Source organism: Chiloscyllium punctatum, chromosome 10 (assembly GCF_047496795.1).
Source record: "Chiloscyllium punctatum isolate Juve2018m chromosome 10, sChiPun1.3, whole genome shotgun sequence".
Taxonomy (NCBI): domain Eukaryota; kingdom Metazoa; phylum Chordata; class Chondrichthyes; order Orectolobiformes; family Hemiscylliidae; genus Chiloscyllium; species Chiloscyllium punctatum.
In genome coordinates, this window is record NC_092748.1 from 49,695,620 (window position 1) to 49,722,240 (window position 26,621).

Genomic DNA, 26,621 nt, shown 5'->3' on the forward strand with positions numbered 1-26,621 from the left:
AATGTGCACAAGATTCTCAACATAATGAATGAACAGTTAACATAGATAGAATTGAGCATGTGACCTGATGGCCATTATCAAGTCAAGGTTGAAGATGACTGAGGTTAAGATCAGAACATTGAAGGATATTTGATGCCTTTAAAATACAAGGAGCAAAGAAAAGGTGGTGGGATAACTTTGTAAAGTAAGAATATAGTTTTATTATACCAGTGAGCGATGACCTCAGTTCAAAAGAGCAAAATAGAGTCAGTTTGGGTAGGGGATAAAATAGCAAGATTAAGAGGTTAGCTGTGGGAGTAATTTATAGGCCGCCCCCTAACAGTAGTTACACTGTAAGTCAGAGCATACAGGAAGAAATAAATGAGGTATACGAGAAAAGCACCATAATAGATAATTTGAATTTTATGTTGCTTTGTCACAACTTAACTAGAAACAGTGTACGACTGACCGTGTCCTATTATTCCATAAACTGTCGCAAAATGCATAAATATTTAAAATCCCAAATGAGACTGCCAATATGACCAATTTATCTGACTGACTTCAGTAACAATAAAGAACACTACTAATTCTAATACCCTTAACTTTAACGAGCAGTGAAAAGGAAGAATTTCTAATTTATATATTAATGGCAAGACCCTCATTTACCAATTAACTGTTTACTATTTTGCATCCTTAATCAGAAGTAAAATGAATAAAAGTTAATTGGAAGATGCAGTGCATGGAAGTACAGATTTGGAAATTGGAATCACATGGGAGGGATGGAATGTGAGTTTGAAAAAGGAGTAAGGTGAGGATGAGATGGGGACGATATGAGAGGGGCAAAAGAAGTTGAATAAGTATGACCAAAGAGGGATGACATAATGTGATAATGCTGCCCCTTCAACAAGGTTATGTTGTCGTTTTTTTTTCAGGAGGGACCGTAAAGGCAGGGGTGCTGATTTGTCTGGAAACGGTTACTTTGAGCAATGGCAGGGGAGGTCCAGTTATCCCAGTCAGATTTATTCCTAGTTTGATTTAGTTTAGCAAGCAGTTATAAAAACTGCAGGGGACTTCGGGAAGCAGCTATAGTGAAAAGAGATTCCAAACTTCAACCGTGTTGTTGAGTTATCAAATAAGTTGTTACTCTAAATTTTGTTTTCTTTTGTTCTTGTTCTGCTAGGGCAATTCATTCTTTTTCTCTTTCCTCTGCTTTTAATTGTAATTCAAATTGTTTCATTTCTTTTTCTCTTGTTGCTAACTCTAGCTTCTTCATTTTCAATTGATTTTTAGCAATTTCCAAAGATTCTGATGGTGTTTCCATCAAATGTAAATGCTGAGCTCTTGCTAAAATTAACTCTCCTTTTCTCATGGATGATGGTAACTCTAACTCTAGCTTGTCTGCCAATTCCAGCAGCTTTGCATTGTTCACTTTTTGTAATGCCCCCATAGTCACTTCTTCCACCGCCAGAAAGCTCTTAGTGACTGAAAGAGCTATAACTACATCAAGCACTATTTAAACCAACTGAATTCAACACCCAGAACAAATTGGAACTGTAGGATAAATCCTGCCAAGAGCCCCCAGTCTGTTACAGACCAAGCCAGGCCCCCTCAAAGTATTTCAAGAAGGTAACCCAGACGCTAACTTTTTTATTTTTGTAAAGACAAAATGGATATTCCAGGAGTGATGCAAACCACTCCCCTTTAAACAAAACAATTTACTTAAACATTAGGAATGAAACATGAACAAAAAAAAACAGAATTTAGAATAACGTAACTTATTTGATAACCCAACCAACGTGATATCACGACTTAATGAAGTTGTTCCAATCCCTGCAACATGTGAGACAGGTAAGAAGGAGCCTTGGATGATGAGAACAGAGTAGCTTCTTGTCAAAAGGAAGAAGGCAGCTTATGTAAGGTGGAGGAAGCAAAGATCTACCACAACTTTAGAGGATTACAGACTTGCTAGAAGGGAGCTCAGAAATGGACTGAGGAGAGCCAGAAAGGGGTACGAGAAAGGCTTGGCAAAAAGGATTAGGGAGAACCCAAAGGCATATTACTCGTATGTAAAGAATAAGAGTGATCAGGGAAAAGGTAGGGCTTATCAGGGAAAGAATAGGGAACTTTTGCATGGAATCTGAGCAGATAGGGGAAGCCCTAAATGAGTTTTTTGCCTCAGTTTTCACTAAGGAAAGGGACATTGTTGTGAATGAGAACTTTGAGGAGCTGGGATATGGGCTTGGAACAGATAGAGATTGATGAAGTTGATGTGTTGGAAATTTTGGCAAACATTAAGATTGATAAGTCCTCAGGGCCAGACTAGATTTCTCCTAGGTTGCTCTGGGAAGCGAGAAAGGAGGTTACTAAGCCACTGGAAGCTTTGCTTCCTCACTCTCCTCAGGAGTCATACCAGAGGATTGGAAGGAGGCGAATGTTGTTCATCTTTTCAAGAAAGGTAATAGGGAAATCCTTGCCAATTACAGACCAGTCAGTCTTATGTCTGTGGTCAGCAAGGCTTTGGAAAGAATTCGGAGGGATAGGATTTATGATATTTGGAAAAGCATAGCATGATTAAAGGCAGTCAGCATGGCTTTGAGAGGGGCAGGTCAAGCCTAACTAATGTTGTTGAGTTCTTCGAGGAGGTGACAAGACAGGTTGAATAGTAGATATGGTGTATATGGACTTCAGCAAGGCATTTGATAAGGTACCCCATGGTAGGCTCACTCATAAGGTCAGGAAGTATGGGATACAGGGAGATTCAGAATTGGTTGGCTGACAGAAGGCAGACAGTGGTTGTAAATGGACAGTATTCTGCATGGAGGTCAGTTTTGAGTGGAGTCCCTCAGGGCTGTGTTCTTGGGCCTCTGCTCTTTATAGTTTTTATAAATTACTTGGATGAGGAGGTTGAGGGGTGGTTTAGTAAATTTACAAATGACAGAACTAGCCATTTGGACACAGAACTGACTCAAAGATTGAAGACAGAGGGTGGTGGTGGAGGGTTGTTTTTCAGACTGGAGGCCTGTGACCAGTGGAGTGCCACAAGGATCGGTGCTGGATCCTCTACTTTTTGTCATTTACATAAATGATTTGGATGCGAGCATAAGAGGTACAGTTAGTAAGTTTGCAGATGACACTAAAATTGGCGGTGTAGTGGACAGTGAAGAGGTTACCTTAGATTACAACAGGATCTTGACCAGATGGGCCAATAGGCTGAGAAGTGGCAGATGGAGTTTAATTCAGATAAATGTGAGGTGCTACATTTTGGGAAAGCAAATCTGAGCAGGACTTATACACTTAATGGTAAGGTCCTAGGGAGTGTTGCTGAACAAAGAGACCTTGGAGTGCAGGTTCATAGCTCCTTGAAAATCGAGTTGCAGGTAGATAGGATAGTGAAGAAGGCGTTTGGTTTGCTTTCTTTTATTGGTCAGAATATTGAGTACAGAAGTTGGGAGATCATGTTGCGGCTGAACAGGACATTGGTTAGGCTGTTGTTGGAGTATTGCATGCAATTCTGGTCTCCTTCCTATCAGAATGATGATGTGAAACTTGAAAGGGTTCAGAAAAGATTTATAAGGATATTGCCAGTGTTGGAGGATTTGAGCTATAGGGAGAGGCTGAACAGGCTGGGGCTTTTTTCCCTGGAGCATCGGAGGCTGAGGGGTGACCTTATCGAGGTTTACAAAATTATGAGGGTCGTGGATAGGGTAAATAGGCAAAGTCTTTTCCCTGGGGTCGGGGAGTCCAGAACTCAAGGGCATAGGTTTAGGGTGAGAGGGGAAAGATATAAAAGAGACCTAAGGGGCAACTTTTTCACGCAGAGGGTGGTATGTGCATGGAATGAGCTGCCAGAGACAGTGGTGGAGACTGGTACAATTTGCAACATTTAAAAGTCATTTGGATGGGTATATGAATAGGAAGGGTTTGGAGGGATATGGGCCAGGTGCTGGCAGGTAGGACTAGATTTGGGTTGGGATATCTGGTCGGCATGGACTGGTTGGACCGAAGGGACGGTTTCCATGCTGTACATCTCTATGACTCTATGATAAAGGTTGGAGGTGCTGTTGATAGTATTGAGGGCTATTGCAGGCTACAGCATGACATAGACAGGATGCAGAGCTGGGCTGAGAAATGGCAAGATGGAGTTCAACCTGGATAAGTGCGAAGTGTATTTTGGAAGGTCAAACTTGAATGCTGAATATAGGATTAAAGACTGGATTCTTGGCAGTATGGAGGAACAGAAGGGATCTTGGTGTTCAAGTACATAGATCCCTCAAAGTTGCCACCCACATGGATAGGGTTTTAAGAAATATGTGGTGTTTTGGTTTTCATTAACAGGGGATCGAGTTTTAGAGCTGCAAGGTTTTGCAACAGCTCTAAAGTCCCTGGTGCGACCACACTTGGATTAGTGTCCAGTTCTGGTCACCCTACTATAGGAAAGATACAGAAGCTTTGGAGAGGGTGCAGAGGAGGTTTACCAGGGTGCTGCCTGGACTGGAGGGCTTGTCTTACGAAGAGAGGTTGACTAAGCTTGGACTTTTCTCTCTGGAGAGAAGAAGGAAGAGAAGTGACCTGATCGAGGTATCTAAGATAATGAGAGACATGTCAATAGCCAGAGACTTTTCCCGAGGGCAGGATTGACTGGGATGAGGGTCATAGTTTTAAGATATTAGGAGGAAGGTGTAGAGGAAATGTCAGAGGTAGGTTCTTTACGCAGAGAGTTGTGAATGCATGGAATGCATTGCCAGCGGTGATGGTGGAAGCAGAGTCATTAGGGACATTTAAGCACCTGCTGGACATGTACATAGACAGCAGTGAATTGAGGGGTGAGTAGGTAAAGATATTTTATTTTACATTAGGATTGATCCTCGGCATAACATCATAGGCCGGAGGGCCTGTTATGTGCTGTACTTTTCTATGTTCTATCCCATAAACATACCCCCTTGATGAAAGATAAATTCAAACACGGGTTCTTACAGGCAAATGAGATTTCGGAGAGAAAGTCTAGGCAAAACCTCTGTTTAAACATGGAACCTCTTTTCACTGTAGCTGCTTCTTGAGGTCCCCAGCTGTTTTTTTTTGTCTGCTTGCTAAACTAAACCAAACTAGAAAAAAAACCTGAACTGGGAGAACAGGCCACTCCCCTGCCATTGTTCAGAGTAACCATTTCAGACAAATCAGCACCTCTGCCTTTATGACCCCTCTTGAAAAAAACCAAGGACAATGCAACCTTGTTGAAGGGGCAGCGTCATAACATTAGGAATCAATGAATTGGCATTGTGTGGGGATTTGACGATGTGCTATTACAATAACAATACTAATTGCATTGGAAATGTTTTCTAGGTATCTGATTTCACCAGAATAATTGAGGAAATGATACTCGATGGTATGGATCCCTTTGCACAGGAGTGGGAGGGATTACATGGGTGTAATGCTAATGAAAACTTTTTAAGGAGAAATCTGTCATGATTTCCTCCTAGCCAAAAGAAACGATCCTCTAACATGCTAACCATTTTCTTTGGCAAGTTAGTGGCAAATCTCTGCATTTTTTTGGCAAGTATCTCGTGCTTCCATTTGATAATGCATTATTTTGGTGTCTTTGTTAGTACTGTTGCATCTTGATAATAAAAATTAAAGAATGAAATAGGCAAAGTAGGAAATCATTCTTTCTCATTTGAAGCTGTTAGAACTAGTTTTCTACTCCTCATTCGTGTTTTTTTTTACCATTTTCATTGTTAATCTGACACCGGTAATAAGGGGTTATCGGACACACAAGTGCCCCTTGTGACCTGGTGACCTGAAATGGATTCACTTTGTTACTTCCAGATTAGCTGATTGTTTCATTGATGTTATCGTTCACTATATTTAACATTTATCCTTGTCTTATCTGGCAACAAAGGGTAATGTTCGATTAGTCCTTCTGTAAAGACAAAATGGATTCCAGTGGGTCTAACAAGTCCCTGTTGAGACCACACATGTGGAATATTGTGTTCCTTGTATTTGTGGTATATATTAATAATTTTGACTTACATTTAGGAGGTACAATTGGGAAGTTTTGTGACAACACAAAGTGACATGTAGTTGATAGCAAAGAGGTAGCTGTTGACTGCAGGATTATAGGAATGGTTTGGTAGACTGGTGGAAAAGTGACAAATGTAACTCAGTCTTTATTAGTGCAAGTTTATATATTTGGGAATGGCATCCAAAGCAAAGAAATATACAACAAGCATGAGGGTATGGAGAGATGTAGAGAAAATGGAATACCTTGGAGTGCATGTCTATAAGTCCCTGAAGACAATGGGACAGGCAGATAAGGTGGTAAAGCATCTGGGTTACTTTCCTACATTGGGAAAGATATTGAATATAAAAGCGAGGATGTAATTCTGCAACTATATAAAGTACTGATTCAGCCATTAAGCCATTGCTGGGCTTTTGTGTATGGTTGTGGTCACCAGATGACAGAAGGAGCGTAATTACTCTGGAGTGTATGCAGAGGATGTTTACAAGAATGTCAGCTGGGCTTAAAAAATTGCAGCTAAGAGGAAAGATTGAACAGGCTGGGATTGATTTCTTTGGAGCAGACAAGGCTGAGGGGTGATAATTGGATCACAAAAGAATGAGGGGCTTGGATATAGTGGAAAGAGAAGATATGTTTCCTCTCGTGAGGACACACATTTAAGTTAATTGATAGGGTTAGAGAAGACTTGAGGGAAAGTTGGAAGATGGGGGGAATTTGCTATCCCTGTGGAGTTTGTGGCGGAAACTCTCAATATAAAAAGAACATGGATTTTCACCTGAAATTCTGTTATGCACGTTGGATTAGAATTGCTGGCTAGTTTATTTAGCTGGTGCAAATAAGATGAATTTAATTTCCTCTTTCTGTCCCACAAGACTTCCTACTTCTCCATCATTGATTAGCCTCATTGTTCAGACTGTGTGTGAACTGCAATGTTGACCTGAAATGCATGAATATACCCCAGGACAGTGTTAAAGGTATGAGAAGCAGTGCATTGTGTAACTTCTTGCAGTAGACCAATGCTTCATCTGAGATGGTGGAATTGTGCACTGCCTACTGTACATCTCCCATCCTTGAATGAGTGTGTTCCTTTGAAAATAGATGGATAGATTAGTAAAACATAGAACTGCTGATGCTGAGATCTAAATCAAAAACAAACTATTGATGAAACTCTGCAGATCTGGCAACATCTGTGGGAAGAAAGCAAAGTAAATATTTTGAGTCATCTGAACTGTGGATAAAAATTAGATATGGAATGATTACTGAATTAGTGCAGTAAATTACAAGGTAGGTGCAAGTGGAAGATGTACACAGACTAGGCTTTAACACAATCCCTGCACATTGTGTAATGCCTTGGCTGCTGTCATCAATATTCTTAATGTCTGAAGTTATCGACCGTCAAGGTCAGCCACTTATAAGAGATGAGCAATATTGGCCATTATGACTTCATTCATTCTTGGAATATGAGATTGCTCTTCTTTTAGATGTGCTTGACTTAATCAGCTCAGACAGTTATCAAGACTTTAGAATAGACATTTTAAGAGCAGAAGTGCATATGTATTTGCAAAAGTGCAATAATATTTATAATGATGTGTCACCCATGTCACCGATGTGCTCTCACTAAGTTTTTCTTCCTCTCTATCACACTACATCTAAATGCGGTCCCAATTTCCAAAGGTGGGATGGAATGGCCTGTGCGCTGATTGGCTGTATTGGTTAAGAAGACTTAGGTGGTTTTCTCCTGAAAGATTTGGATCTTGAAGGCCCATACCTACTGAGAGTGTCCAGCCAGAATGTAGGCTAATCATTCTCGACTGGAACTTCTACACACTTTGACATTTTAGTCTGGGGGAGGTGAAGGGTTTGGGTACTGCTAGAGTATCCTGAGGGGAAACCAGAGATCTTTTCTGTGGCTGTTCTTCATGGTAACCCGGACTGGCATCACCTTATCTCCCTGAGGGAAAGGGATAACTGAACTCAGGTTAAATCTCCTTGTCCCTAAACACCTTACCATAAATGATGAGAATCTATGGTTGGAGTTATTAGAGTGCAGGTCCATTTGGATAACCAGCAGATACTGTGTATGTTGGATCTGAGTCTGAATGGTAGTCACCAGTATCTCTTGTGATATAGCTAGATAGCTAGAGACATGTACAGGGCGTTCTGCTTTAACACGTGTTTCATCAGTGTGAATTGACTATAACACAATTGACGAATTGTGGACGTTGTTTGGACAATGCAAACTTTCCACTGAACAAGTATAGCAGTTTTCTATTAGTGATCTTCTATAGTGCGGTTTTTCCATAGCGGTTTTCCATAGTGCAAAGTTGCAGAGGAACACAACTGTTGCGTTATAGCAGAGCAACCTGTATGGGGTACTGACAATGTTCGATGGCTCCTCCCTCTGAAAACCTGCTTTCTGTTCCCGTACCTTGTCTGTGCATTTTCACACAGTTGTTCGTGGCTGAGACCATGTGATCATCTACTGCCTGGGCTGATGTAAGTGTATGGTCTCCCATGCTGTTCAGGGTATTAAACGTTTGGGGTGTTTCTTTCTAAACTGTGAAGATGTGCCAATGATGTGCTCACCTGATTCTACTCCTGTACCAGTAAGGTGCAAGTCTCCAGGCTGGTTGAGGCTACTGGTGAAACTCTTGTTGGTACATCCTCCTGAGGGTTGCGTGACAACCACCTCTGATATGGAGGTGGAGCTGAGTGTCTACAGTGATTAAATTAGATGTACAAGATGGATAAAAGCTTGTGCAGATTAAGCATGAAGTTAGCATTAGTGGTAATGGGAAAACAGCACAGCTCAATGATACTTACTGGTACAGTCATCCATTATTATTGTCCCCACATGAGTGATTGAACTCTGAGTGCATGACGAAAGTAGCTCGAAGAACCATTCATGGTGAGGTATCCCCACAGTGAATGAATAAGCAGTTTAAAAAAAAGGTTAGGGAAGGTTAGTAGATTGGGAGGATAAGATGGGCGAGTGCTGTTGATTGGTCATGTTGCATGACAATAGTGAGAGTTGTAGTTTATAAGCCTTGATGAAATGTGTGCAGTACCAGAGTTAGTGGTGGTGGCCCTGGTGAGTATGAGAAGCAGAACAAAAATTATGGTGCTCAACTATCCTGCGGGCAGAAGATCATCTACCTGTTTCCTGCACTTCTGCACATTAGATGCAGCACTAACCTGGGCTGCTATTTCAGACGAGGCTGGTTGGATCTGGTGGTGTGGCCTCCTTTGGTCTGCAGGATAAAGTATTGCCCTTCTCTCAAAGACCCTGTTCATGAAAGCATTTGGGGTTCCTGTCAGCGATGCCAATTCTGTAGTTGTACTGGAACAGCTTGACTGGTGTGCAGGAAGCTCTGAAGCATATGTTTCCAGTACTATTGCAGGAATGTTGATGGGATCGATAATGTTTACAGTATCCAGTGCCTCAAACAATTTCTTGATCAAGTGCATCGATTACTTTCATGTTCCATGTCCTTAGTGATGACAGTCAAACTCCACAGGATGAAGAGCAGTTGTTAGATTACAGGTCAAAAGTTAAGGCTGAAACATTTGCAATAATCTTCGGCCAGAAGTTCTGAGTGGATGATCCACCTTAACTTTTTCCCAGAGGTCCCAATCACAGATACAGTCTTCAGCCAATTCAATGCACTTAAAAGAAATTGTTGGAGGCACTGGATACTGTAAACGCTATTGATCCTGTCAATATTTCTGCAATAGTACTGAAGACTTGTGCTTCAGAGTTTCCTGCACACAAGTCAAGCTGTTCCAGTACAACTGCTGCTTTGGCATCCACCTGACAATGTGGAAAATTGCCCAGATATGTCTGTACATAACAAATCCGGACAATTACCACCCCAACAGTCTACTCTAAATCATGAGTGAAGTGTCATCAACAATTCTATGAAGCAGCACTTGTTTAACAATAACCTGCTTACCAATATTCAGGTTGGGTTCCGCTAGAACCCCTCTCAGCTCCTGACCTCATAACAACTTTAGTTGTGTAGACAAAGAGCTGAATTCCAGAGGTAAGGTGAAGCCACATTTGACTGAATGTGGCATCAAGGAGCTGTAGCAAAACTGGAGTCTGTTGGAATCCAGGGGAAATCTCTTTACTGGTTGTAGTCATAACCTGGCATAAAGGAAAATGGTTGTGGTTGATGGGGGTCATTCATCTCAGCTTCAGGACATATGTGCAAGTGTTTTTCAGGATAATGTCCGAGCCCCAACCATCTTCAACTGCTTCATCAATGACCTTTTCTCCATCATAAGATCAGAAGTGGGGATGTTTGTGATGACTGCACAATGTTCAGACACCATTCACAGCTCCTTGATATTGAAGCAGTCCATGTTCATACTTATGGTCATGATGTTATCTACGTTTTATTGACAAGTGGCAAATAACATGCCACACAAGTGCCAGGCAAAATTCAAGACTAGGAAGATATTTTTAAGGAGAGAGGAGAAAGATTTATAAGGGACCTGAGGGGCAACTTTTTCACATTGTGATTAGTATGTGGCATGCACTACCAAGGAAGTGGTAGATGCAGGTATAATTACAACATACAAAAGACATTTGGACAGATACATGAATAGAAAAGATTTAAAAGGATTTAGACCAAATGCAAGCAAGTGGGACTAGTTCAGAATGGGAAACTTGGTCAGCATTGACAAGTTGGCCCAAAGGGTCTGTTTCCATGTTGTATAACTCTGACTATAAAACTGATGCTAGATAAGTCTGAAAAGAAATTTTGAGAATTAGAAATGGAGAATATACCTTTTGTAAGGTACAATCAGGTAATAAATAATTTCCTTCTCTTCCACACATTGATTTGGTTGAACAGAACATAAGTAGGAGCAGGAATAGGCCATCTGGCTTGTCAAGCCTGCTCCAGCATTCAATAAAATCATGGCTGATCTTTTTGTGGACTCAGCTCCACTTACCTGCCCACTCACCATAATCCTTAATTCCTTTAAAAAAAATTCTATCTGTCTTTGCCTTAACATTCAATGAGCCAGCCTCAACTGCTTCACTGGGTAGACATTCCACAGATTTGCAACCCTTTGGGTGAAGAAGTTCGTTGTCTAGAATAATACATTCTGAAAACTTTGAAATATCAAATGCATAGTTGCAAAACATTCTAATAAACATACACAACTTCATTCATGCAAAAGGGGCTTCAGAGGAAATACAAATATAAAAGCAAAACATTATTCTTAATTCCCAAAATGTTTTGTTGCTTAATACAAGATGCTCAATAGCGATTACTTCTACTTATTAGCATTTATCTTAACATAAAATATTTTTATTTTGCCTCTGTGCTTGTCATGCACGTGATATTAGTTAAATTGGCTACCTAAAGATCTCCAAATTATGGTAGATGGTGAAGATGTGGCTTATACCTCTTGCATTAATGTTGTATTTCCTTTTAAATATTTAATAGAAAGTTTGGAGACAGAATACAATATTGGTCAGATAATTTTATGTCTTACATACATTTTTAACTCCAATTTTTTTTCTGAATTACTTGTAGAGTTTATAAATAGACACTGTATAGAGGTTTTATATCTAACTCAATAATATCCTGGACACTAGTAGAAGGTGTGATGGGGGTCATATTTTTCATCATGCATCTCTTAAAATTTTTATTGTATCATAATATGATTGTTACATCTTGTGTTATTTTCTGATTTTCGTGAGTACTTTTATCAACAGATATTGCAATTAGCAAAGACACAGATCTGCATAGTGCCTATATTCCGGATCGTGAAACATGATTTTTTATTTGAATGTTACATGTTAACTTTGGTCACTTTATATTAACAGAAATCAGCAGTCACCTTTTGCAAACTGATACATTCAATTTATCCTTAGATTTTGTTGATTTAAGTCTGCCCGATTCAACAACTTTTACATTAAATTTGAAAATAGTTGGGGAAAAATGTATATTTGCCTACTGAGTTTTAGTCTACAGGTACCAAGTACTGCTGAGAAAAGGGCGTGAAAAAAAGGCACAGATGTAGGCTGAAAGTAGCGTCTTTGCTGGTCTGACAGCCTTTGTTTCCTCAACACCCTGATTAACCTTCAGTCTTCATGGTTCACTAGTTCTCTGATAGATCAAGTTTAAACTAGTGTGCATTAGCACATTTGTTACTCTTAGAGGAACAGTTGGTCATGCATTGTGAGTATTCTCTTCTCTCCCCCTGCACCCCCACCCCCAACTTAAAGAGATAATGGAAAAGGTTAAATTATTTGAACTTCAGCAGAAATACCAAGATATAACAAGTTTATATCAAATATTTAGATTCTCCAATTAACTTGACTGGAAAGAAATGTTGGACAACTTTTTATGTTTGGCATCCATTTTGACATTTAACATCAAAATTTTAATTTAAAATGTGTAGACATGTATAACTGCAACATATCTGTGGGTTAATGCAGTATTTTTTACATTTAAAGAGCTCAATTAATAAGGATGACAATGAAATTTTATGTAGTTTGTAGCTGGAAAATGTGTTTTACGTTCACAATTTAAATATTCAAATATTATAAACCTATTTTTAAAAAATTAGTTCTGAATCAAAGTAGACCACCAAAACTGTTCCAGATGGGGATTGCAATACCTCTTGTATAATTCCCAAAAGGCAAATTTCAGTCTATGTATACCATGTAAAAACAAAGCCTTTCCATTGTGGTTTCTTATTACATGGAACAAAACCTCTGCATATGTCTTATTGACAAAACGCTCTAATGGAAACCAAAGGATACCATTGTGAAGAATACTTTTTGAGATCTTTTTCTTTATTGGGGAGAATGAACACACACTAGTTTTGTCTCTAATCCAGTATTTAGTCATTACTACTTCAATGGCATATATGAATTTAATCTTCAAAAACAAATTTTTGCTGCAATTGAGTATTCTCATTAGTAAATATAACATTGAAGTCAAGTTGATTACAGAGTCACATTTTAGACATGTTGTAATTTGTATAGTTGTATGTCCTTGCTGATTGTAAAACAGCTTGTCAACTAAGAAATCCAAAATCTAATTTGTATTAGTTCTATTCTGAGAGAGGTCTTTTTACCTTGGAATCAGAAGGTTATGGATTCAGGGCTTGAACTACGACTGACTTTTCTAATCTATTATCTACATTGTTGAAAATGTCATCAGTTAATTATTTTGTGAGAATTTGAAAGACTCCATGGACAAAAAGTTCTCCCACTTCTCTGGCCGAGATTCTTCCCTTAACCAAAACTATTAAAAGCAGGATAATTTATCATTCAATTTTTATTGTTTCTATGATCTTACTCTATATCAATGGGCTACTGTATTTACTAACATAAATTAGTCACTATATTTCAAAAGTATTCACTGTAAGAATAAAAGCAAAGTTATGTACATTATTGCAGAAACTATAGTGGATTCTTACTGAACTTAAGCTTGCCAGTCAATTGCGCAGTAATATACTAAATAGGTGGAACAAAAATCCATTCACAAGATGTGTGCTGCATAGAAATCCTTCATCTTTCTCAGTTTAGCATGTATGACCATGACAAAGTCTCAAATAGCAACTAGGAACTAGCCATATTGGTGTCTTAGAGTTCTCAGTTGTACATTGCTGGACAGAATTGGCATTCCAGGTCCTTGTAGTGCCTTGGCATCCTATTCCACTTTTTCCTTATTCATAGAAAGGTAGGGTCCTCCAAATGTACCCTTCATAATGATAATTGGAGAAACTGCTGCTGTTCCCATCTCTCTTTGCTGTAAGTAATTATTCTGTGGTCATGCAACTTTCAACAGGTGAATCAAATCTGCCCACAAATGTTCTAATGCTGTGGAAAGTATTCAAGTGGGAGATTGACAGAGTGCCAAATTATCTTGATGCTTTCAGTTCTAAGATTATACAAAGTTTCAGCATAAGATCAACATAAGAATTGCAGCAGAAAGTCTTGTAAATGCTCTTTGACGGCAAGGTAGCCAGGTGCTTGAGGAGAATTTCAGTGGTTGCTAGAATCAGTCAAAGATTGTGCTGATGGAGCTCAAAATAATCTGATCAGTTCTGGATATCATGATAATGGATAGTTTCCCCCATTCCATTTTCTCAATTTACTTTTTCTAAAAAAAACTTGTTATTTTAAATTACTTCGCCTCCAGTGTTGTATTTCCGCTATTCAAGTCAGTCCTTCAAACCCAATTCATATGCAGATTGGAACATTGTGGCATATTGTTTGTTCACCCTCCTGGCTGTAACAGCTCCTGGGATTTTCAGTCAGCTGTGGTGCTGTTTTATCCTTGGTGTCCTGCTGCCATTCATACATTCATGTGGAGTGTACCTTGACTCATGCCAGTTGCAATAGATAAATTATTTCCAATCTGTAAATGTTGTGTTTATATTTATGCCCAGAAAGTTGCATGTCTGCAAGATGAAGTAAAAATAGTTTATTCATAGCAATGTAAGAAGACTTGCATCAGTTTCTTCATTCATTATCAACAAGTCAAAACTCCATAACTTTGCTTTACTTCCAGCTGAAACTGAAATACTAGTCAAGATTCAAACCATAGGCCCTGGTGCAAATATCAGTCATGCTACGTGTTATGCTATGTTCTCGTTCCCATATCTGTTACTTCTGAATTGTAATCATTTTGGTGAGTCCATCTTAAATAGCCCTTTTAAGTTTGTGTAATTGGTTATAAAGGTGAAAGTAGTAACATTGTTTCATTTCCAAAAGCACGAGACTGATAGCCTTGGGTTGCTTGGTTATTTAAAAAGACAATTACTAAGACTCATGAAATGTGAAATACTACATGTGAACACTACACATTTCAATAGACATTACTAGACATTAACAGCTTACAAATATTTTTAGCATCTAGATTTTGCTGAATAGCTATCAAAATATTGAACAGGCATGTAAAAATATAATGTTTTAATTGTTAGATTATATTCAAAGTTCAACTCATTTCATACTATTTCTGTTCCATTTTTATCCTCTTGAAGTTATCCCCTTACTGAGCCGGACTAACAGCAGCGAATCTCCTTTGCACCTGCTCCTGCTGTGGCCCCAGTGTTTGGCAGACTAGAAATGCAGCAAATTGTAGTATCAGATCTCATCACCAACTGTGCGCCAAGGTTATCATTGAATCCCTGTTGAGAGGCGTTCCCCTTCTATTCCCCAGGAGAAAAACTTCTTTTCTGTTGCCTTCAGTTTCAAATCTGAACTATGATCCTAGCATTTTCCTATCTTATGCTTTCTATAATTCTGTAGGGATGGTGGAATGAGTAATTCCAACTCTTCTACCATCATTTTATGCCCATTAGCAGGTCAGGGCTTCATTGGCCAAAAGGTCATTCAGGTGTCACAGTCACATAACAATGATGCACTTAGGGAATTAGAGGAAGTATATGTTCAGTGGTTTACACTTTTGCGGAATTTCTGTAATTGAAGTAAAATTTAATTTGTTGAACAGTAAGGACCTCAGCCAATTAGAAAGTATTCCATTACAGTACTTTCTTACCTTAACATATAATGATGTTTACTCAGCTAGAAAAAAACCTAGGAAAAGTTTTTTTTTAATCCTTGCATTTATTAACACTACAGATAGGATTATACAGCAAACAAACATTTCCCAATTGTTCAGAACCTTGAATGTTTTGCTGATATGTGCTCAGCACTTGATTGTTCCACAGGGTGAAAATAAATTTTGAAACTAATTGCATTTTTATTGTAAGTGATATGCATCGATTAACAAATAACTGAGTTCATAAGAGGGTATTGATAGGCTGGACTTTTTAATAGTGTAAAGCAGTGTGATGGCACAACACATCAATTTGCAAATGGTGTTGTGTTGCAGAGTAATTGGATTTAGATTGTGATTTCTATGCATAATTAGTTCTGGATCCACATGCCAGTGGATCTGTGCTTTAGTTGTAATATTCACAATGGAAGTGAGGCACATTTCCACATGGAGAATGGGTTCTGGGAAACTGATCCAAACCTGACAAACACCAATTGCATAATAGTATAAGGAAATATGTGGAGGTTGATTAGGATTTGTAAGTTAAAGACACCTAACGAAGGCTAAGGCAAATTCTCTTAGACATTGGTCAAAATTGTCAGAGTCTACTTTTATTATTCTTGTGTAACAGCAATAGCATTCTTCAGCATCTGTGCATGACAAAATTTGGACTTTGCAGCCAGTGATACCATGTTGTTTCACAGAGTACGTTGTTGTAATCTTTGCCAGTGAAGTCAGCTGACCATCAATAGATCTAATATAAATTTCAACCTTTCATGCACTAACCTTCCCACAAAAGAACAGTTTAAAAGTTAATCTGTATTGATTGCGGTGTGACTGCGATTTAAATTGTTTTGCTGTGTCAGAATTATTGCAGAACAATCACTTTGGCTCTGAGAAGTTAAATTTGAAGCCTTGAATGACATTTTCGCCATTTAATTATGAAAGATTTTATTGAATTATAAAATAAAAATTTCATGCTTAATTCACTTTTTCTTAATTTCATCTTTTATTTTGGTCCTATGGGAATGCTATGTTTATTTCACTTCCTGTGAAATGACTGAAATGTGAGTGATAATCAGTGCTTTTAATTTCTTGCTGTGCAGTCTGTGAGAATTCTCCAATCTGGTGGCTCATTTTGGATTACGTAGGATTAGACATCCTTTCAAGTTTGTACCATAGTGAAAACGACAGCATAATGGGGCAAATTATTGCTGCACTGCATATTAAATCTTTAATAACTTTGTTACTGCATGCAACAACTGACAGAGTCTTGAATACTAACATCAAGACTTGCGAGCCCCAAAATCCTTCCAAAATACACCAGTGGCAGGCAGTAAGATTGGGAGAGATCCCTGGTAAAATGGGGTTGAAAGAAAATCTGAGTCCCTATTGTCACTAATCATAACTCCAGTCTACAACATGCAAATTAAAGTTCACGTTGCTAGAGAAACTCTGATTTCTTGGAGAAGCTGCTTTCTCAATTGGCCGGGCGACTCTGCATCAGTTTGTGCCACTGACATGTAATTCAATTCTTGTACTGATTTGGCTGGATTCAGGACCTGTCTTCTCACCCTACAAGTGGGAGATAATTACAGGTTGGAGGTCAGCTTTCAGACAGAGAACTGAAGATGAGGAGAAGGACATCTAATTGTCCCTAATTTGAATCTGAAGGTAAAAATTTCCAGTAGCTAAAGCAGGATGAGCAATGTCAAGAAATCTGGGAAAATACTGTTGTGACGATGGATCAGAGACTATTTCAACCAAAAGATGATTATGCGTATAAATTCAGTGACTGACAGAGTCTTGAATGGATGCGCGAATCGCACTTGTGCAAAGTCAGTGAAACTGCAAAGAAAATAAAACTAAAAAGAAAGAGATAATGAGAGGCTGACTACCTACTCTCAGCAGGAAGCAATGTTAGTCTTTCAGGCTTGTGTAACAAAAAGGGGTTAAAAACTGACTGCAGCTGCTGTACTGTGCGTGTTAGTCAAAAAGGACCAGGATGAAAGAATTTGGATCAACCTGTAAAACCATTAATCTCCAAATTAACCACGCAACCACTGTCAACACTATCTATACTATCGAATGTAAAAATTGCAACATTCTACTATTAACCTGTTATGATCGTTTTATAGATTGATTTTTTGTTTCTTTTTCCTTTAGATTCACTACTTATTTTTAATCTGGTGCCTGTGTTTTGTATTACAGCTTCTTTTCACGTTTAGTAACTAATAAACTCTTTGTTAACACAGGCAAGCCTGGTTGAATTGGCTCCTTTTTAAAACATAAATTCATTTGGTTCTGGGAGGTTTTTTTAAAAAAAGCATCCTTTTTAAATTAACCTTTAGTGACTGGTCAAAACTATGGTGTTAAGCAAGTGTATCCTTCCTTACCTGGGAGCCTAATGATTCAGAGTATTCCATCTGCAACCATAACAAATTGATGAACCTTGTTCAGGAACTGACCATAACAATGTGGCACGAATCAATGGCAATAGTTCACGACTTGCTTCTTCAGGCCTTCAAACAACTCCACCCTCACTATCCTCCTTGCACGCTTCATGGACAAGTGGGCATTACCAAACCACTAACCTCACCATATCATTAGCTTTTAGGCCAATTCATAAACCACTTTAGGGTTTCAGTACTTTAATTTGGAGCTCAGGGACACATGACTTTCATTCCCCAGCTGTATTGCATTTACTGCCGGGGTACAAGTGCATCTAAAAAGGATATATCATGTGGCCCTTAGCATGCTTTTTTGTGCTTCCTTAATTTCCTTCCAATTGGTGGCTGCAAGCTTCTTTGCATTTTGTTTTGGTACAGATGATATGCAAGCAACTTATTGCTGTTTTGAGCACTGAACAATCAGTGGGGCGGATATATTATTGTTTGGCACTGTGTTATATCATTGTCACATTTACAGCATGTGCCAACTGCTTACATAGCAAACCCAATGCATATGCTTCAACTAAATGGTCAAATGTGAAAGTCAAATGGGACGAGTCCTTCGAGAGGTCAAGGTTGAATATGGTTTTGCAAATCATGGTGCTTATACAATTTCAGTCCGAAGCATTGGTCAGTCAGTCCTGCTGGATTACAGGTATGTCATTTGGGGTGGAGACATCAGTCCTGGGGAGGGGTAATTTTTTTTCCAGCAGTGAGACAAAGGGAGCTATTTAGGTGGAAGTGGATGGAAGAGCAGTTATTGGTGATGCGTTAACAGGAGAGGAAATATGGTGTCACCACTGAATAGGAAGGTCAGAGGCATGAGTTAGTTTGAGTGAATGAGGTGGTTGAGGATCCTGGAGTAGACATGACATATGAAATAACAAGAGTTGTAGTCAATGAGTCTTGATGAGTGAATGTGCAGTTAGCGAATGAGTGGTGGCCCTGTGAGTGTTGGATATCAAAGAGACAGTTATGACACTTACCCTTGTGGAGTGCAGAAGATCATTAAGCTTTCTGCACTGCTGTAAATTGATCTTCACTCTGACGATGGCACTGACCCAGACTGTTGCCTTCATCCATGTTTGCTAAGTCTTATGGTGTGGCTTCCTTTGCTGGTCAGCAGGAAAAAGCACTGCCCTCCATTATACCAACTCGTCCACCTGTACCTCCAGATTCTTGTGTAAGAATTGAAGAGATAATTGTGTTTCTGTGCCATTTCCATCTCGATGACCATACCTAACACAGTATTAAGGACAGTTCCAAGTAACAGTGTCTGAAATGTTGTGGAGTTTGGTTTTGAAATATGGTACCGTAGCATAAATTTCGATTCTGCAATGGTGAGCATTTCCACTTCTCACGCCGTACAATTCCATGAGATTGGTACTCAAAAGCCCATTTGCATAATTAATGAGCTGAAGAGTAAAAACTTGCACGCTAAAGTTTGATATTAGCCATGGTGAACCACCCACCATGAATCAGACCCAAAGGAACCGCCAAAAAATGAGCAAATCCAGTCCATAAGTATGCATTAATACCAGAAATATCATCAAAACAAGGACTTCAATACATAATTCGTGTGGATGGTTGGTGTTCATCGTTCTTGTTTTATAAATGCTTTGGAGACAGATCTAAATAGCATTGCAATATGTTCTGAGGCTAGAGGACATTTTCTCAGAAGTTCATAAGAAAAAGAAGCAGAATTAGGTCTTTCGGCACATTGAGTCTGCTGCACCATTCGATCATGGCTGATAAACTCTTCACCTCTGTCTTCTCCCTGTAACTTTTTAACCCACTACCAAGTAAAAATCTCTCTAACTCCTCCTCTAATTTACTCACTATCCCAGCATTCATTGCACTTTGGGAAGCAGATTCCACAGATTCACAACCCTTTGGGGAAGTAGTTTCTCCTCAACTCTGTTTTAAATTTACTAGCCCTTAACCTAAGACTAAGACCTCTCATACTAGAATGCCCCACAAGAGGAAGCATTGCTCCATGCTTATTTTATCCATTCTTTCTATCATCTTGAATACCTTTTTGATCTCCCCTCATTCTTCTATTTTTTCTGGAGATAAGGAGCCAAGCTCCAAATTACATAATTTTTGATTTTTTTAAAGAAGCTGTAACAAACTTCCTTCAGAAAATCTGTGGATCTTGTAGTTAGGTTCCAGTTTTGATTTTAGATAAGAGTGCAGGATTTATAAAAGAGTGCAGGTTTTCTTTTAAAGGCATGAAAGTTGAAGGATGTGCAGGTTAGATGGATTGGCCATGCTAAATTGTCTGTAGTGTCCAGGGAGATGTAGGCTAGGTAGATTAGCCATGGTAAATATAGGGTTACCTGGATAGGGTAGAGGTCTGGATGGAATGCTTTTCAGAGGGTCAGTGTGGATGGGCCAAATGGCCTCTTTCCACACTGGGATTTCTATGATAAAGAACAATATAACTTTAGTTGTCAAGTTCAGTGTGTATCTGAAACTTCTCAGGGTCAATGAAAGAAGTAACTGCACGGTGAACTTCGAAAACTTCCAAATAGTAGTTAGAATGCCTCAAATAGAGTTGACCGTAAGTCCAGAAACTGATGTGGATTTAATTTCCAGATAAGCATTAAAAAAGTGCAAAAATTGCACTAAAATATATACAGGTAAGTTGTGAATTTGTCAGATAATTCTACTTATGAGGAAAATATAGTTCTAATTACTATTAAAGTGACATTGTTAAATTAATTAAAAAGATTGTAGTTGAATAACAAATAAATTATTTATTTTGCTTATTTTACAGAACATTTTCCAAACAGACCAAAGTACCTGAAAGTTGTTATTAACCCATACAGTCACAGAACGGAAGCTAAACAAGTCTACAATGAACAAGTTGCACCTCTTTTCAAGTTGGCTGACATCAAGACTGACATCAGTAGTAAGTTATCCAGAGTTTCATGTGTAAATCTCAATACTTTATCTGAGACAGGTACCTAGGAAGTGGGAATCCTTCATAACTTGTATGATTTAATAAGATAGTGAACTAACTCGACTACTAGGCCTGGATTTTGGCCAAGCACAAGTGACTTGGGAATCATTTAAAATGTGCAGACAGTTCTCCAATGGTTGGAATTCAACTTAGCATAAATGAAAGTAGTGTAGCTTGTTGGAGGTCAGTCATCTCAGCTCCAGGAAATCTTTGCAGGAGTTGCTCAGAGTAGTGTCCTACCCCTAAACATGTTTTGCTGCTTTGTTTACCACCTTTCCCTCATAAAGTCAGAAATGGGGATGCTTACTGGTCACTGCACAACATCTATGGCTTCTCAGATACTGAATGTCCTATATCAAAATGCAGTAGGACCTGGACAATATCCGGACCTGGACTGACAATTAGCAAGAAACATTCATGCCACACAAGTGCCAGGAAATGAACATCTCCATCAAGAAGGAATCTAACCATCTTCCCTTGACATTCAATAACATTACAATCGCTGAATCCCCTGTTGTCAACATCCTGGGGTTACTAAACTGGACTGGGTTGTTGTCAGTTGCAACAAGACATTGACAGATGCAGAACTGGACTGGTAAGTAGTAGATTGAATTCAAACTGGAAAAGCGTCAAGTCATTCACCTTTGGAAGGTCGAATTTGAATTCAGATATAAGGTTAAAGGTAGGATTCCTGGCAGTGTGGAAGAACAGAGGGATGTTGAGGTCCATCTCCATAGATCCCTCAAAGTTGTTTCCCAAGTTGATAGAAATGTGAAGAATGCGTATGGTGTGTTGGCTTTCATTAGCAGGAGGATTGAGTCAAAGAGCCGTGCGAGGTTATGCTGCAGCTGTACAGAGTCTTGATTAGATCACATTTGGAATATTGTGTTCAGTTCTGGTTGCCTCGTTATATAAAGGATGTGGAAGCTTTAGAGAAGGTGCAGAATGCTGCCTGGACTGGAGTGTATGTCTTATGAAGAAAGGTTGAGGGAGCTAGGACTTTTCTCATTGGAGCAAAGAAAGATGAGAGGTGACTTGATAGAAGTGTACAAGATGATTTTCTCATTGGAGTAAAGAAGGATGAGAGCTGATTTGATAGAGGTGTACAACTGATGAGAGGCATAGATAGACTGGATAGCCAAAGACTTTTTCTTATGATGGAAATGTCTATCATAATTTTAAGGTAAATTGGAGGAAGGTTTAAAGGAGATGTCAGAGATAGGTTCTTTACAAAGAGAGTGGTGGGTGGTGTGGAGTGCACTGCCAACAGTGGTAGTACAGTCAGAGACGTTAGGGACATTTAAGCGGCTCTTGGATAGGCATGTGGAAGATAGTACAATGAAGGGTATGTAGGTTACTCTGCTCTTAGAGTAAAGGCCGGCAAGAGCTGAAGGGCCTGTACTGTGCTACATAGAACATAGAAAAATACAGCGCAGTACAGGCCCTTCGGTCCTCGATGTTGCGCCGACCGAAGCCTACCTAACCGACACTAGCCCAATAACCTCCATATGCTTGTCCAATACCCGCTTAAATGACCATAAAGAGGGAGAGTCCACCACTGCTACTGGCAGGGCATTCCATGAACACTCAACCCACTGAGTAAAAAATCTACCCCTAACATCTGTCCTATACCTACCACCCCTTAATTTAAAGCTGTGTCCCCTGGTAATAGCTGACTTCATTAGCGGAAAAAGGTTCTCACTGTCAACCCTATCTAAACCCCTATCATCTTGTACACCTCTATCAAATCTCCCCTAAACCTTCTTTTCTCCAATGAGAAAAGCCCCAAGTGCCTCAGCCTTTCCTCATACGATCTTCCTACCATACCAGGCAACATCCTGGTAAACCTCCTCTGCACTAGTTCCAATGCCTCCACATCCTTCCTATAATATGGCGACCAAAACTGCACACAATACTACAGATGAGGCCGCACCAGAGTCTTATACAACTGCAACATGACCTCAGGACTCCGGAACTCAATCCCTCTACCAATAAAGCCCAGTACACCATATGCCTTCTTCACAGCACTATTTACCTGGGTGGCAACTTTCAAAGACATGGACACCAAGATCCCTCTGCTCATCCACACTACCAAGTAGTCTACTATTAGCCCAGTAATCCATCTTCTTGTTACTCCTACCAAAGTGAATGACTTCACACTTAGCTACATTGAATTCCATTTGCCACCTTACTGCCCAGCTCTGCAACTTATCTATATCCCGCTGTAACCTGCCACATCCTTCTTCGCTGTCCACAACTCCACCGACTTTCGTACCATCCGCAAACTTGCTCACCCAGCCTTCAAGCCCCTCCTCCAGGTCATTTATAAAAATGACAAACAGCAATGGTCCCAAAACAGATCCTTGTGGAACACCGCTAGTAACTGTGCTCCAAGATGAACCTATACCATCAACTACTACCCTCTGTTTCCTTCCAGCCAGCCAATTCCTAATCCAAATCTCTAATGCACCCTCAATGCCATACGTCCGTAGTTTTTGCATTAGCCTGCCATGGTGTACCTTATCAAATGCTTTGCTAAAATCCATATACAGCACATCTACTGCTTTACCCTCGTCCACCTCCTTGGTCACCTTCTCAAAGAATTCAATAAGGTTTGTGAGGCACGACCTGCCCTTCACTAAACCATGCTGACTATCCTTGACCACATTATTCCTATCCAGATGTTCATAAATCCTATCCCTTACAATTCTCTCTAAGACTTTGCCCACAACAGAAGTGAGACTCACTGGCCTATAGTTACTCGGGCTATCCCTGCTCCCCTTCTTGAACAAGGGGACCACATTCGCTATCCTCCAGTCTTCCGGCACTATTCCTGTAGACAACGACGACATAAAAATCAAGGCCAATGGCTCCGCTATCTCCTCCCTAGCTTCCCAGAGGATCCTAGGATAAATGCCATCAGGCCCAGGGGACTTATCTATTTTCATCCTTTCCAGAATTTCCAACACCTCTTCCCTACATACCTCAAAGCCGTCCATTCTAATTAATTGTGACTCAGTATTCACATCGGCAACAATGTCCTGTTCCTGAGTGAATACTGACGAAAAGTATTGATTTAGTGTCTCACCGATCTCCTCCGCCTCCACACACAACTTCCCACTACTATCCTTGACTGGACCGATACCTACCCTAGTCATCCTTTTCTTCCTGACATACCTATAGAAAGCCTTTGGGTTTTCCCTAATCCTACCAACTAAGGACTTCTCATGTCCCCTTCTCGCTGCTCTTAGCTCTCTCTTTAGATCCTTCCTGGCTACCTTATAACTCTCAATCGCCCCAACTGAACCTTCACGCCTCATCTTTACATAGGCCGCCCTCTTCCTTTTCACAAGGGATTCCAATTCCTTGTTAAACCACGGCTCCCTCACAAGACCCTTTACTCCCTGCCTGACTGGTACATACTTATCAAGGACACCCATTAGCTGTTCCTTGAACAATCTCCACATATCATTTGTGTTCTTCCCTTGAAGCTTATTTTTCCAATCCACGCATCCTAAGTCATGCCTCACCGCATCATAATTTCCCTGCCTCCGGTTATAACTGTTGCCCTGCAGTGCACACTTATCCCTCTCCATCACTAGAGTAAAAGTCACCGAGTTGTGGTCACTGCCCCCGAAGTGCTCACCTACCTCCAAGTCTAACACCTGGCCTGGCTCATTACCTAGAACCAAATCCAGTATAGCCTCACCTTGTTGTTGTTTTGCTATATTGTTTTATGGTGCCTTGCATACAGTTTTGGTCTCCTTTTCTACAGGACATACTTGCCATGGAAAAAGTGCAGCAAAGGTTTATGGTGTTAGCAGAACTCATGTGAGGATAGATTGGTTCAATTTTTCGGTCTGTACTCACTAAACTTTAGAAGAATGAAAAGGTCTGACTGAAATGCATAAAATTCTATCAGGGACAGACAGACTAGATGCAGGAAACATGTTTACCCTGGTTGTGGAGTCTAGAACCAGGGGTAATATTCTCAGGATATTGGATAGCCCATTTAGAACTGAGATGAAGAAACATTTTTTCACTCAGAAGGTGGTCAACCTGTGGAATTTATGACCACGGAGGCTGTGGACACCAGTTCACTGACTAAATTCAAGAAAGACTGATACATTTTTAGATATTAAAGGTATCAAGGGGTGTGGAGAGAAAGTGGAAATATTGTGTTGAGATAGAGAATCAGCAATGATCATACTGAATAGTGGAGCAGGCTCAACGGATCTGCTTCTGATTTCTATGCCCTATATTCTCTCCTGTGAAATTGCAGGACTGCATCATTTAATGATCATGATGTCATCCAGAGTAACATACCATTATTACTGAGTAAATCCCCTCACAACAATTAAATCTACTGTGAAATAATGTAAAAGCTACGGATAAAGAATACAAATTCCTTGTAGAACAGATTTGGTTACAATATGAGGTGAAAGTGTCAGCCTTTTGACATCAAAGCCAAATTTGGCCAAGTGTGATATGAAGGAGCCCACGTAAAACTGGAGATATTGGGAATCGGGGAGCAAGTTCTCGGCTGATTGGAGTTATACCTGGCACAAAAGAAGATGATTGTTGTTGCAAGTCAGTCATCTCACTTCAAGGATATCTGTGCAGGGGTTCCTGAGGGTAATGTCTTGGCCCAACCATCTTCAGCTGCATCATCAATGACCTTTCCTCCATCATAAGGTCAGAAGTGTGACTGTTTGCAAATGATTGCACAAGGTTCAGTACTATTCCTATCTCCTCAGATACTGAAGATACATATTGGTCTCTTAGTCACTTTTGAGAAGATTTATAGCTCAGGTTGTTGATAAGTATGTAAGTTAGCTCACTGAGCTGGAAGGTTTGTTTTCAGACATTTTGTCACCATGACTAGGTAACATCATAAGTAGGAGTCTCTGATGAAACACTGGTGGTTTGTCCTGCCTGTCTTGGTTTCCTAAACTGGGTGATGTCATTTCCGGTTCCTTTTTGCAAGGGAAGGTAGATGGGATCAAAGTCTATGTGTTTATTGATGGAGTTCTGGTTAGAATGCCATGCCTCTAAGAATTCTTGTGCATGACTTTGTTTCACCTGTCCTGGGGTGTGTGTTGTCCTTCATGCCACACTTGGCCAAATTAAGCAGGAGAGTTTAACCCATGTTGTAACAGCTTGGGGGCTCGAGTTCATGACTTGAACTAGTTTAGACAGGTTTAATAGATTTAGGGGTACGAAAAATCCCAGCAGATTTAAACACTTGCAGGTTAGTGTCCTAGATCTTTAAATAAAATGCAGGTGACACAATTTATTTAATTTTGGTGACTTGTGGTTGATCAAATTAAAAGTGAGAGAAATGGCTCTAAAAATTGCTAAAGAGGTTCTGGGACTTGAAGATGATTCTCCGATTTGCCAAGAAAGTTTAGAAGGAAATAAAAAGGCCATACTTTTAGAACTGGCAAATAACGTAAATTTGGGTTTAACTGAGGACAAAAGTAAAGCTGAAATTGTAAGGGAATTACTCAAACACTTAGGTATCTCAGAGAAACAGGCAAGTGCAATTGAGGTAGAAAAACTTAAATTACAATTGCAGATAATGGAGTTAGAAGATAAACAAAGGGAGAGAGAGAGAAGAAAGACAGGAAAGAGAGCGCGAGAGAAGGTTCTTGGCTGAGCAGAGAGAGAGAAGCAAG

The 26,621-nt window shown here is 39.7% G+C and overlaps 1 protein-coding gene across 9 annotated transcripts in view; it reads left to right on the forward strand.

Moving 5' to 3' along the window:
- The window catches only part of cerkl (CERK like autophagy regulator), a 159,811-nt gene that overhangs the window by 69,462 nt on the left and 63,728 nt on the right, over nucleotides 1-26,621 (forward strand). For all 9 annotated transcript variants that reach the window (XM_072579082.1, XM_072579079.1, XM_072579080.1 and 6 more), the window contains one exon: nucleotides 20,758-20,892. In XM_072579082.1, the coding sequence (XP_072435183.1) occupies nucleotides 20,758-20,892 (135 nt within the window). The remainder of the gene's footprint in view (nucleotides 1-20,757; nucleotides 20,893-26,621) is intronic.